The sequence below is a fragment of the Ahaetulla prasina genome, chromosome 1 (genome assembly GCF_028640845.1).
Source record: "Ahaetulla prasina isolate Xishuangbanna chromosome 1, ASM2864084v1, whole genome shotgun sequence".
Lineage (NCBI taxonomy): Eukaryota > Metazoa > Chordata > Lepidosauria > Squamata > Colubridae > Ahaetulla > Ahaetulla prasina.
The window spans coordinates 250,761,853-250,775,040 of NC_080539.1; the positions used below are offsets into that span (position 1 = coordinate 250,761,853).

Consider the following 13,188-nt stretch of genomic DNA (forward strand, 5'->3'; position numbering starts at 1 on the left):
CCTGGATTTGAACCCAGGGTACTATTAATGCATTGTAAAATTTTGTATCATCAACAAATTATTCAGACAACCTTTTCAGATATCTCAGGATTCCAGCATTCTTGTGTGGGATTTGATGACTGATGCAATATTTTAAACAAAATAAAATAAATTACATTTTAATGTAATTTGGTCATTTGGAATTTGGTGAGCTGTGGGGCAGCGTTCTGAAATCAATGATTCCTGTTATTGACCCCTGATATATGTAATGCTTTTTTTTTTACTTTACAAATAAATGCTGTTGAGTTTGTGAGTCTTCCCATGTTTGTGATTTGTTTTGCAATCTCAATAACATTTTCCCCAACTAAGCCTTTTTTTCCTGTATTCTTCTATTACTTTTTCCCTTGAATAATTTTTAGATTTCTCACACTGACAACTGCTGCTGAGCCAGCTGTACTTTCCTAGTTTTGTTCCCCATCACCTTTTATTCACAATCAATACAGCACATGTGGAATTTTTTGAAGCTCAGCTTGAAGCACAAAGCTACAGTCTTGCCTATATAAAAATCAGCAAGCAGCCATCTCACTGAATGGATAACTGGTAATAAAATAAATAGATTCCATGATCTGAAAAGAAGAGAGGAAGAAAGTGACAGCCTCTGAAAACACCAAATATTATTCTGCCAAAGTGTGCAAGTTTTTAATAACATGTTTTTTTTAGGATAGACATCTTTTTTGCCTTCTTTTTGTTCTGGTTTCTCTAGTTTGAATTGGAAATTATTAGAATTATTATTGCCATCATCATTGTTGCTACTACCATCATCTTCATTACCAGCCCATTTACTAAACTTCTCTGGGCAAATTACAAGGATTTTTAAAAATGTGGAATAAAAAATAAAATAATGAAAGCCATAAGTCACTTCAAAAGAGAATAAATTAAAATTAAACAAAGCACAACACTGTATCGATACTTAGAGGAAGGGAAATGTCCTTAAACCACATCCCAAACATTCCTTTGTGGGGAATATAACCCTTACATTGAACCACACTACTGAGAAATTTTCCCTCCTTTTGCTTTCTTTTGTAGGATATCTGAAGGAGGGTATGTGAAGGCACTAGAATTACCTGGGCAACTAATTGTATGGGAGATATTCTTAAACTACTTGGATTTAGGTTTAGTGTATTGTCAAAAGCTGAGAGACATGGTGGTGCAGTAGTTAGAATGCAGTACTTCAGACTACATCTGCTGACTGCCAGCTGCCAGCAGTTCGGCAGTTTGAGTCTCACCGAGGCCAAGCACAGCTGCGCCACCACAGAGCCTTCAGCCTGGGTGGCGGTGCTTACCCAGTCGGGCCAGTTCAGGTAGCCCTTTTTCTTGGTGCTCCCTTGCCCACTGCTGCCATTCTCACTGCCCTCCCTCCATGCATGGCTGCAGACATCTGCCTGCCCGAAGCAACCTCCCGAAGCAACCCCGCTGCTGTTTGCTTTCGTTTCATGGCAGGAGAAGGAACAAAGAGAATGGTGGCAGCGTGGCAGTGCTTCAGGAGGGCAGGCGGGACCTGAGGCAGAGGGGAAGGCAAGTGGGCGGCAATCAGCCAAAGGCCCCATGGAAGCCGAGTGCACCAGGCCCAACAAGTGAGCGAGCCTCACCGTGTCCCTCTGAGCAGCTGAGCGCTTCTCCACAAAGGGCCAGCCGCCCACTCACTGGCCGGGCTGGGCTGGATGCTGACCTTGGAAGGCAAGTGGGCATATGGGACTGCCAGCATGGAAGGCAGGGAAGCATGGCAGGGCTGCAGGGAAGGGATTAGGCTGCTAGCTCCCTTCCCCGCAGCCCTGCCATGCTTGCCTGCCTTCCACATGGCCTTCCAGTTGCCTGCCTTTGCAAGCTGGCCACACGGATGCCGAGAAGGCTGTGTGGAAGGCGGGCAAGCATGGCGGACTGCATGCTGCGGATTGGTTTGGGGGCGTGGCCAGCCAGCGATTGCTATCAGTTCAGCAAACCAGCCCCAATATCTGATACTGGTTTGCCTGAAACGGTCTGAACTGGTAGCATTTCACCCCTGCTCTAAGTGCTATTGCTATTATCACACAGTATATTTAAATTGAAATCTTTCTAGCATCATAAATATTTGAAAATTTAATCTAAAGCTGCCCAAACTGTTCAAATATTATATATTTGTAAGTGTGTGTGTGTGTGTGTGTGTGTGTGTGTGTGTGTGAGAGAGAGAGAGAGAGAGAGAGAGAGAGAGAGGGTGAGTATTATCTCTCCCTCCCTTCTTGGTTGATTGGAGCCACAATATTTCAATGTTTATACTGATCTTTGTTGTTCTGCTAGGTAATTATAAGGGTAAAATCTTAATTTCTTAGAAAATCCCTGCAGCCGTGATTTTCTAGGGTTTCAAATGTCCAGTTATGGAAAGCCACCAAAAGTAGTTTGAGAGATTATTTTTTTATTTTTGTCACAACATTATATACAAGCACTTATAATGAAAGAAAACAATAGGACAGGAACGGTCTCAGAATATCTCAGAATGAGGGCCTTTGTGCAGAAGAAATTTAGAACAACCATCTTCATTTCCATCCTGCCAGGCCATAGGCAGAAAGGTGATCAGATGAGTTTAAGTGCTTCAGTTGCTTGAGGAGTCCAACCAGTGCATCTTATAACTACACTTGAAATTACTCTTGAAGATAAGAAACTTATATTTTATTTGCAATATTTACAGTACATGCTTTCCAGTAACAGAGTTTCTGTGGGCTGCTTAATAATAAAAAATGAAATTATCTAGTTTAATTCACATTTCCTGGGCACAAACACAAATTAAAATGTTCCAAAAGTGCCTGATTTTACTTTTTTTCTTTTCTTTTTCTACAATTGCTTTTAGCAATCTGTTCTTGTAGTATAGAGTGTTTTGTTGTTGTTGTTGTTGATGATGATGTCGCTTAGTGGCTTTCTAAATATAAAATTGATCATTTTCTGGCATCACCCATCAAAACTTCTACCTTGAGAAATCTGGTGAAAAAAAGGTTATATGGGTACCCTTTGTGTATATATATTTGGAGAAAAAAATGTTAGTTGTACTTCGTTTTGTAAGTTAGATTCAGTGGTAGGATTCAGCCAGTTCGCACCACTTCGGGAGAACTGGTTGTTAACTTTCTGAGCAGTTTGGCAAACTGGTTGTTGAAAGAAAACATTAGGGCAGAGAACCAGTTGTTAAATTACTTGAATCCCACCACTGGTTAGATTAACATTGTTTTCTCTTTGGAAAGATGTAATGCCACTGAAATAACTTCGTATGAACACTCTACTAGAGGTTCAAACATTTGGGATCATTAAAAGCTATCTTTTTTTAGCATTGCATGAGAAAATATGTAATTTTCTTAAGGAGAAAACCAGCCATCTGTCATCCTAGCACACTGCAGCAGGAATTTTATTAGTCTGTCAACTATGAGGCCTGTCAAAGTCATTTTTTTAAAATATATAAGCACAGATTCCATTTCTGTTTGCCATTTAACATGGCAATTGTATTACAAGGGTGAGCATTTTGATTTCATTTCCTGGCTCTTTTTGTTTTTGCTGCTAAAGCACTGAGAGAAGTAGAATTTTTTTCCTTTTGTTGTTTATTATCTTTTTTGGGGGGGGCTATTAAAATAAAACTTCAGTAACATTACTGATTTTTTAAAAAACAACCTTAATTTTGCCTATCAGATCACAGGGCTGAAAATTAGAAACATCTGACTGATGAGTTTTCCATCTGAGCAAGTTAGCCATCATTTGTAATAAACTTTCATACAACTACGTTTGTAGTTTTGATCTCCTGGAAACCAGCTTTACCCTCCCAGCATCTCTCTTGGAATCAGAAGGAAATATGTAATGTTTTTTCAAGGTGACACTTAGTTCTGGTTTCTAGGCTCAGCTGCTGAAATGCACAATTCTACAGGGAGCTACTATATTATCAAAGAAGAGTTCCTTCCAGAAGGCAATCTTTTGAAGACAGCTTTTGGGGCTTGAAAGCATGACATAGAAGTCACATTGCAAGTGAAATGTCATTGTTCATCTTTGTATAAGTTTCTAGATGCCATCCATATAAGATTATACTGAAATGGATCAACACAAGAACAGGACTGGCAATTTCAGCTTCTTATCAGAGAAATCCATAACTTTAAAAATAATGGAAATTGTTTTGGTGTTTCTCTCATGGAAAGAGAAGGTTTGCCAGGGAATTGATGGCTGCTTAGTTAGGTTGCTCTTTTCCCACCACTCAGTTTGACTGTTCTCCATCCTTCCTTAACAGAAAACAACACTGGCCTGAAATTTGCTGCTTTGGTTTCTAATCTCTCTCCTGGTGGTTTTATTGCTTTTATACTGAATTATTTAAGTCACCTGACCTCCATTCAAGGAATGGGTGGAAAAATGTCTAACAGATTTTATAGGTAATATTATGGTGACATGGTAGGGAAAAAAAGTTGCACTTTAGAAATTGTTTATGTTGTGGTTACATACAAGGGAGAAAGTCATTTTTGTTTCCTATTCCAAACAGTCCCTGTAAGAATTGATGAAAAGGTGCATAATGAATGGCAAAGATAAATAAACAATTTCTTCTAGTGAAACAAATGAGGATGAAACTAAAGATTTTACAAGATGTAAAAGAAAGTATATCAAATGTGAAGTTGTCGGTTAGCAATTTGACCTGGATTGCAGTTCGGATTATAGCACTACATGGCTGGATTGCATCTATGGAAGGATCAGGTCTCACAGAAAGTCTGCCTCAGTGGATCCCCACAGTGTCATTACAGAGGGTCTGCAAAGGCTTGAGGAAATGTTATGATTTCCTTGAGTTAAATTGTGGAAGGGGGGGTCCATGGCCATGGCCATAAAAGGTATTTAAAGAGGGTCGGTGGTGAAGAAGAGGTTGAGAATCACTGGTCTACATAAATATATCTGGATGAATATGAAAAGAAAAGCTATCGGTATGAGAAATCACTCCATTACAAGTAATTTATTAATAGTATGGAACCAATATATGTATGTATGTCTAGGATTATCACCTGTGGCTTCAATATTAAATATATATTTTCATGAAGAAGAACATGCTAAAATGATAATGGGAAGAAACTTGCCATTTGTCTTCTTGGTTCAAAAATAAGGTTTGCTGCTTGGTGATGTGACTAAATTTGGATAGAAATAAAGTCCTATTGAATAGCCAAATCAATATTGTTCATGAATTGTCATCTGTTTAATGTTTCTTCTTTCTTCACTTCTTCTTGAATTTTGAGCAATTAGAGTTCCTGGTTCTTTATTAGAATATTTATCTCTTTCTTACAGCTGAGAACTTAAAGAGCCACAGCTGCATGTCATATAGAGAAAATGCTCAGCCTTCGGTAATAAAGTAACAAATGACTTAAACTATCAGCATATCACAGCTATTAAATTACAAAGGAAATAAAGGAGAATATATGAACAATTAACTAGTCCAAAGACAAAATCAGATTTGGAAAAAAAATATGTGGTATTGTACACACAATATATTATTATATTTGAGTTCAAATCCACTTGAATTGGCTTTCTACAGGGATAGGGTTTTTTTACCTGACAATTCCATATATATTGTACATACTGAGAAGATATTGTAATACCAGAACAGGGCCATGAACTCTTTTCCAATAATTTGGAATACAGTATAGTGAAATGTGCATGGATATTACTTGAAGCTCTGCATATAGTAATTGCAGAATATCATGTTCCATAGTGCCAGGAAATTAATTAAGGAAAGAGAAACAACTGAAATGTGTGTGTACATGTGTATGTGTGTGTACTATATGCATACATACATACATACATACACACACACAACCACCTACATACAGTATATGTGCTCACGCCTCTCTCTCTTTTCCTTGGAAACAATTATGTATACTCTGGAAATGTGCTATGTCATTTAAGCCTACTACAATAGTACACTTCGTTTTTAGAATATGCATTTTCTTTTATTAGTTCGTGTCTAATAATCCCTTTTGTGGGCACAAATACCCTATAAAACCATTCTCCTTCATTACTAATGAATGGGGATTCACACTCCTTTTTGTTTGTTCAGAATACATGATTGTAAAATAGATTTGAAAAGATCATTAAAAACTGATGGCAGAGAGCAGTTTCTAGAAATAGCAGACAGCCAATCCAATATATGGTATTAATGCCATCCTTTTACTTTTCTGTATTTTCTTTAAAGCAAAGTATAACATTCATGACTGGCAAAATGTCCACTTCAAAATGTACTTTTAGGAAATTAATAAATTATGTGTATAGATGAAAAATGTCATTACAATGATTTTCCAATCATTGTTGGCCTGCTATATTCCCTTTGTTCTTGTGGAGACCATAGTACAGTGCCTATTTTCTGTGAAAAATATATTTATTTCAGTCTTTGACATTTCCATATAATGTTGGCAAATGCTTGGAGATCATTGCTAGGAGACCACACAAGGGTGAAATCCAGCAAGTTCTGACAGGTTCTTGGGAACCGGTAGTGGAAATTTTGAGTAGTTTGGAGAACCAGCAAATACCACCTCTGGCTGGACCCAGAGTGGGGTGGGAGTGGGGATTTTGCAGTATCCTTCCCCTGGAGTGGGGTGGAAATGGAAATTTTGCAGTATCCTTCCCCTGCCATGCCCACCAAGCCACGCCCACGGAACCAGTAGTAAAAAAAAATTGGATTTAACCACTGAGATCACATATTTATATTGTGAAATAGTTAGATCAGAGATAAGACTCAGGCAATTCCTTGTGTCTTCCACATATGTATGAAGTATCAAGATGTCTTTGGGGTTTCTGTAACATGCAAAGCTTCAAAGAAAGCAATGATTCACTCCTTCAAAACTGCAGTGTTCCCCTCACTTGTAAGACTGAAGGAACCATAGTGTTTTGCCACAACCTGCTTCAGAGCTTTCTTTGCCTTCTTCCATAGAGCTTGTGATATGGGAAGAGGCCGAGAGATGTCTCCTCATGTAGTAGTGGCATACACTTCTATAATATGTCGCTATAACTATGTGGCTTGTCTGTAGCATCCTTGACATGCACTAAACGATTTCCAGATTTGATGACTATAGCAAACATTGCTGTATATACCTAAACCAATTCTCTGGAATCTCCTTTGGAACACTTTCAAAAGTTTTAATGATCCTTGTACAGGAATTACTGCTTGCCTCATGCACTAAATCTCTTCCAGGCTGAGTAGGTATGGGCAATTTCCAAGCCATCTAAGTATGGAAGACCTTAAGCCAATATTTGGAGGGGGGAAAAAGAGATTTCTGTAGCACTGGCCCAAAGTAGTTTGAGACTGTCCAAAATATTTATTGAGACATAGTCTGTTGTTTCCTGAAGATGAACTGCTTAATTAAAACAAATATAAGTCACTTTTCAGAGGCCTGTTAACTGCCTATCTTTAATATCATTAAGTCTCTTTGAACTTCTGACTTGCAGAGTATGTTTCCAGAGTATCTGATGGGTACCACAGGATGGTTTTATATTCCCTAGCCTAGGCAATAAATAAATACTTTAGCATTTGAGAAATATCCTTGGTTAACTTAAGATAGCAGTACATATACAGTAAGTCAGCCAAAGTTGAATCATCCAACATTAATTGTCATCTAATAATTCAAATGGTTGCACTCAGAAAGGTTTAAAGAAAAGTAACCTGCACAATGCTTGAGAATCACATTTTACCAGGAAATACACGTGTTGGCTAAACTATTGAAAGAAATAAGAACCATTTTCTTTCTTAGACCAAATTAAAAGTATCAGCATATAGGAAAGTACTAAAATGTTACAATAATTGTTTTATGAAAAAAAAGAACTGTTTATTGCCAATCTTTATTAAGATGATTGTATTATTTAGGTTTATCCACAGATATGAAAAAAAAAATCAGTGAGCTATTAAAGAAAAGTAACATTAAATAAAATAAAAGAACAAAAGAATTTTAAAAGTTGTCCCACACATTGTCCATTTCTTGGCCCTGCTTTTCTTCAAAATATTTTCTCTGTGTAGATGATTTCAGGGCAACACAAATACAGATTTTACATTGTATAATAATGATTCCTATTTTCATCTCATTTTTATATTTTATCTCTAGCGCCAGTAGCATTTACTCATTTATTACAAGGAATAAATTTCTACGCTTTCTTGAACATTTGCAAAATATTTTCAAAACATTCTTGCCTCCTGCGGAGACAAAAAAACTCCTATCAATTAACTTTCATGTAACTGTGTAGGCATCTCAACAGCTAAAGAAAAACAAAGCAAAGAAAAGCAAAAGCAAAACCAACAACATTAAGCAAGATGTTATAACTAATGAACTAAAATAAATGTTTATTCAATGATTATTCTAAAAACAAGAGTGTGAGTGCTCTTCTTAGTGATGTATATATTTTGATTATGCAGAATTCACTTGATTTTCTTTCTGAATACTGAACTTCAGAAAAGCCTGAATCCAATATGTGTCATTTTAGAAATACTTCAATCTTACTCAGTACCTGGTTTCAAAGGAAAAGTTGGGAAATTGGCATTTCATTCTCCCATACATAAGGGCAGGAAAATCAGAAATGGCTTTACTTTTTTGTTGTTTGTTAGAAGAAAATTACAAATACAATAAAATAAAACATAACATCTTTTGCACAAATCAGTCTCTCCTTCTTTCTATTTAAATTTAGAAAATGCCCCTCAAACTCAGTTTATATTCCACCCCAGGGAATGAAAATCTATTTTTTCCATACTTGAAAGTTAGATCAAATCTGGGACCTAGGCAAACACTGGAATTCACAACTAGAAAAGAGGCAGCACATAGAATCAAGGAATCACTTAGGCAAAGAACATTGTATACTTTGAACTGTCCTTATCACATGAAATGCTTTTGGCAGGCCATTGCAATTCACGTTTAAATGTATGAGGCAAACAATAAATTATTCCCAAGTTTATTTAAGGAATATGCAGTTCAGGTTGTAACAGAATATCAAAGCTCTCAGTATTTACTTTTCTTGATGACCCATCTTTCATTGGCCTCAACTGTCAACACATTTCAATATATTATCTCTTTTTTCCCTTACTGTACCTCTTTGTACAGTACTACTTTATGTAATATACATGATAGCAATACTAATTGTTGTAGTATAATAGGTGAAGAAGGTGCTAGTTTTTTACTATTTTTACCAAGATGTTGCTCAGAGGATCTCATCACTATTATTTCTGGGGTGAGGAATCCCAGCTCTATATCCAAACTGTCCAGTGGTGGGTTTTACTTACCTTTACTACCGGTTCGCTCGCGCATGCACAAAGTGTATTTGATGACTTCTGGATGGGTGGGCAGAGCCTCCCACCGCCTTTACTAACAGTTCTCCTGAACCGGTGTGAACCGGAAGCAACCCTTCCTTGGGTCTTATGTGATAATATGAGAGAAAGAATCAGAAATAGAATGAAAAGCATTCTGTGCTAGTAACAATAAAATCCAGAATTTTCTGGAGTGGGCAGATTTATTAAGTTTAATGAATTAAATTAAAATCAACCAAACTAAATAAAATTCGTACATGGTTGTTTTCTGTCACAAAAATGATAGATATGAAAGTTGCTTGGAAATGTGGCAATCCTTACTTCAGATGTAGAACAGATTTCCCTCAAGTCTCTGGAATTTTCTAATACCATTTTTTAAAAAAATCCTTGTTCTTTACCTTGCTTATATTCACCCATAGATATTGAATGCTGATTAAGTTTTCTTGACCGAGTGCAATGCTTCTCACAAACATTCTGCAGAAGAACATTAGCATAAATCTCAGAATTACATTCTATACTATTAGGCTAACTGTTCCCCTACTTTTGCTTCCCAATTGGCCTTTCTAGTTTGCTAGGTTGGGATTTCACTTATTCCTAGATACGGTACTTCCCACTGAACTTCTAATACTGATTTCAGTTCCTTTTCCTTTAGGATTGCTCTGTGCTTCAGGATCCGAAACCCCCCCCCCATTTCTAATAAGCTCTTTGCTATAATCTTCTAGCTCCCATCCAACCAGCTCTCAGCTGATTGGGAGCAATATTTTGGGACTGAATTGTTTAAATAGATTATAATTTGGTTATTCCATTCCCATTTAAGACCACTTGGAGACCAATTTCAGTTTGAAAACCTGTACATAAAAATAAAAGCAAAAACCATCTAGCTAGAGTAATCTGTGTACTCTGCTCAACTCTTATTGCTGAGCCATTTCATCAGACATATTGTAGTATTCTTATTACCAACCGACCCTTACCTTTCAAATATCTAAGGAAAAATAATGCCTAAAGGAAAAAAAAATACATTAACTGTATCAAGATTACACTAAATTAAAATCTCCATATTGGAGGAAAAATCTGTGTGAATGAGATAAGGATTTGTTCCCATCCACATTGTCTACTGATAAAGATTAGTTTGTTTCTGCTTAAAGAACACATAATGTAGGACTGTTTTAAGTTGATACAGCACTGTTTTCTGACTGTGACACCTCTATCAGAAGGTAGCTTATTTTGCTGATTCATGATGCACTTACCATGTCCTTCTTAATGTCAGTAATGTGAAAGAAATAATTATGGTAAAGACATTTTTCTGGACAAGCTCAACTGTTTGTACAGTTTTAATCCAGCCAACCAGCAGTGAGATAGACATAAAAATCATACAAGTATGATAGGTGGTATAAAAATTTGATAAATACATTTGATAAATTTTGTACAATGTTGGAGAAATCAAAACATATCCTCTGAAGATTTAATAATTAAAAAAAGGATTGGACTGCGCCAAAATGCAGCAGCTGCCAAAAAAGCCAACAGTTCTGGGCTGCATAAACAGAGGGATAGAATCAAGATCACGTGAAATGTTAATACCACTTTATAATGCCTTGGTAAGGCCACACTTGGAATATTGCATTCAGTTTTGGTCGCCATGATGTAAAAAAAATGTGGAGACTCTAGAAAGAGTACAGAGAAGAGCAACAAAGATGATTAGGGGACTGGAGACTAAAACATATCAAGAACAGTTGCAGGAACTCGGTATGCCTAGTTTAATGAAAAGAAGGACTAGGGGATACATGATTGCAGTGTTCCAATATCTCAGGGGTTGCCACAAAGAAGAGGGAGTCAAACTATTCTCCAAAGCACCTGAGGGTAGAACAAGAAGCAATGGGTGGAAGCTAATCAAGGAGAGAAGTGACTTGGAACTAAGGATAAATTTCCTGATAGTTAGAACAAATAATCAGTGAAACAACTTGCCTGCAGAAGTTGTAAATGCTCCAACACTGGATTTTTTAAAGAAAATGTTGGATAACCATTTGTCTGAAATGGTGTAGGGTTTCCTGCCTGGGCAGGGGGTTGGACTAGAAGACCTCCAAGGTCCCTTCCAACTCTGTTGTTATGTTATGTTATGTTATGTTATGTTATGTTATGTTATGTTATGTTATGTTATGTTATGTTATGTTATGTTATGTTATGTTATGTTATGTTATGTTAAAATGGACAAAATGACTCTTGAATTTAAAGGATTGATGGATTTGGATTTTTACATAATATGGGAGAAATGGTACAATTGGATCAAAAATAGAAGAAAAAAAAGGGAATAGAACTCTAAATAGAATGTAACATTAGGAGGATATAAAAATGATCACAGTCATGTTTAAGTGGTGGATAAGAACTGTTTAATTATAAAAACTTAATAAAAAAATAAAACTAAGTCAATTGTAAAAAAAAAAAGAAATTTGATAAATAATTAAAATAAAATAAATATATTGAAACAATAATAATTTATCTCACCAATCCCAAACTCTTATTTTGATATTTGCCTTAAGAAACTATTTCTTTTCCTTTCAGCTATTTATGAGCAATCCTGTGAAACTTATCGACACCAAGGAAAAACATCTGGTTTCTTCCACATTGACTCTGATGCGAGTGGTCCACTTCCCCCACTTTTGGTATACTGCAATATAACAGGTAAAAAATCCCGCTTCTGTATTTATCATAAATGGTTTGTTGTTTATTGCATGGCCTGAAATTTATTGCATTGTTGTAAGATAAAGTTTTCCCTATCAGTCATGTCTGACTTTAGGATGCAGTGCTCATCTCTGTTTCTTGGCCAAGGGAACCAGCGTTGTCTGAAGACAATTTTCATAGTCATGTGGCCAGCATGGATATATGCCAAAGGTGCATGATACGCTATTACTTTCACACCAAAGTGGTACCTATTAATCTACTTGCATTTGCATGTTTCCGAACTGCTAGGTGGGCAGGAGCCAAGACAGTGATGGGAACTTACCCAATTCATGGAGCTCATGGAAACGAGGTGGTTGAAGAAAATCAAGGCACTTAGGTCTGCAGTGGTGGTATCAATTACTGACCTATTTCAAAGAATCTTTCTATGTTACATAAATGTGAAATAATGTTATCGTTATTAGGGAAAGCAATATGTAATCAGAGATTTCTCCTTTCCTGAAAATCAAAACTCTCAAAGTCTTCTAAGGCATACAGATCATACCAGATTTCAGAAATAGAAGCAGAACCACAGCATATCAGTGGTTTATTGCTTTTGTTTGTTCTGTTCTTACATTGCACTTGTAATAGAAATGAGATATGAGGAGAACTGATGCATGGTACGGGGTGTGATAGAATAATGATTCCAGACTCAATGGACATAGAAGGCCAATCAATAAAGGGAAAAAAATATCAGCTACGTTATCATGGGATCTACCCCATAAATCAGATGACAGCTAAAAGGGTTACTGTATTTATAGGCTCAATGAAAAGCCTAACGTAATGCATAAATTTCATGGGCTGTATATATGCAACTACATCATATGGCAAAACACATATGTTTGTTAAATAATAATTTTGATCATTATTTTTGACAACTAATTTCTACAGGGGTAATGTGGGTGTTGCAGGAGTGATCAGAGCTGCTTCACACATTGTACTTTAGGCAAAACATTTATATCTGATGGTCACATGTAACTTCATGCTTAAATGCATCTTGTGGTATTGGGCTGCCTGCTGAAATTAAATTCCAGTATGTCTTATGTTTTTTTCCATTTTGGGGGTGGGTGGGGAGAGAGAACGAGAGAGAGAGAGAGAGGTCTTAAATCTGATCCTGTTTTGTTTCATCAAGATGTTATTACATTTGACTCAAACCATGGTTGGAGGATTCCTTTGATGCC

The 13,188-nt window shown here is 36.6% G+C and overlaps 1 protein-coding gene across 1 annotated transcript in view; it reads left to right on the plus strand.

The window, feature by feature from the left end:
* Positions 1–13,188, plus strand: part of CNTNAP5 (contactin associated protein family member 5) — a 472,018-nt gene that overhangs the window by 311,333 nt on the left and 147,497 nt on the right. Inside the window, exon 12 of the mRNA XM_058195711.1 lies at positions 11,852–11,971. Within this exon, the coding sequence (XP_058051694.1) occupies positions 11,852–11,971 (120 nt within the window). The remainder of the gene's footprint in view (positions 1–11,851; positions 11,972–13,188) is intronic.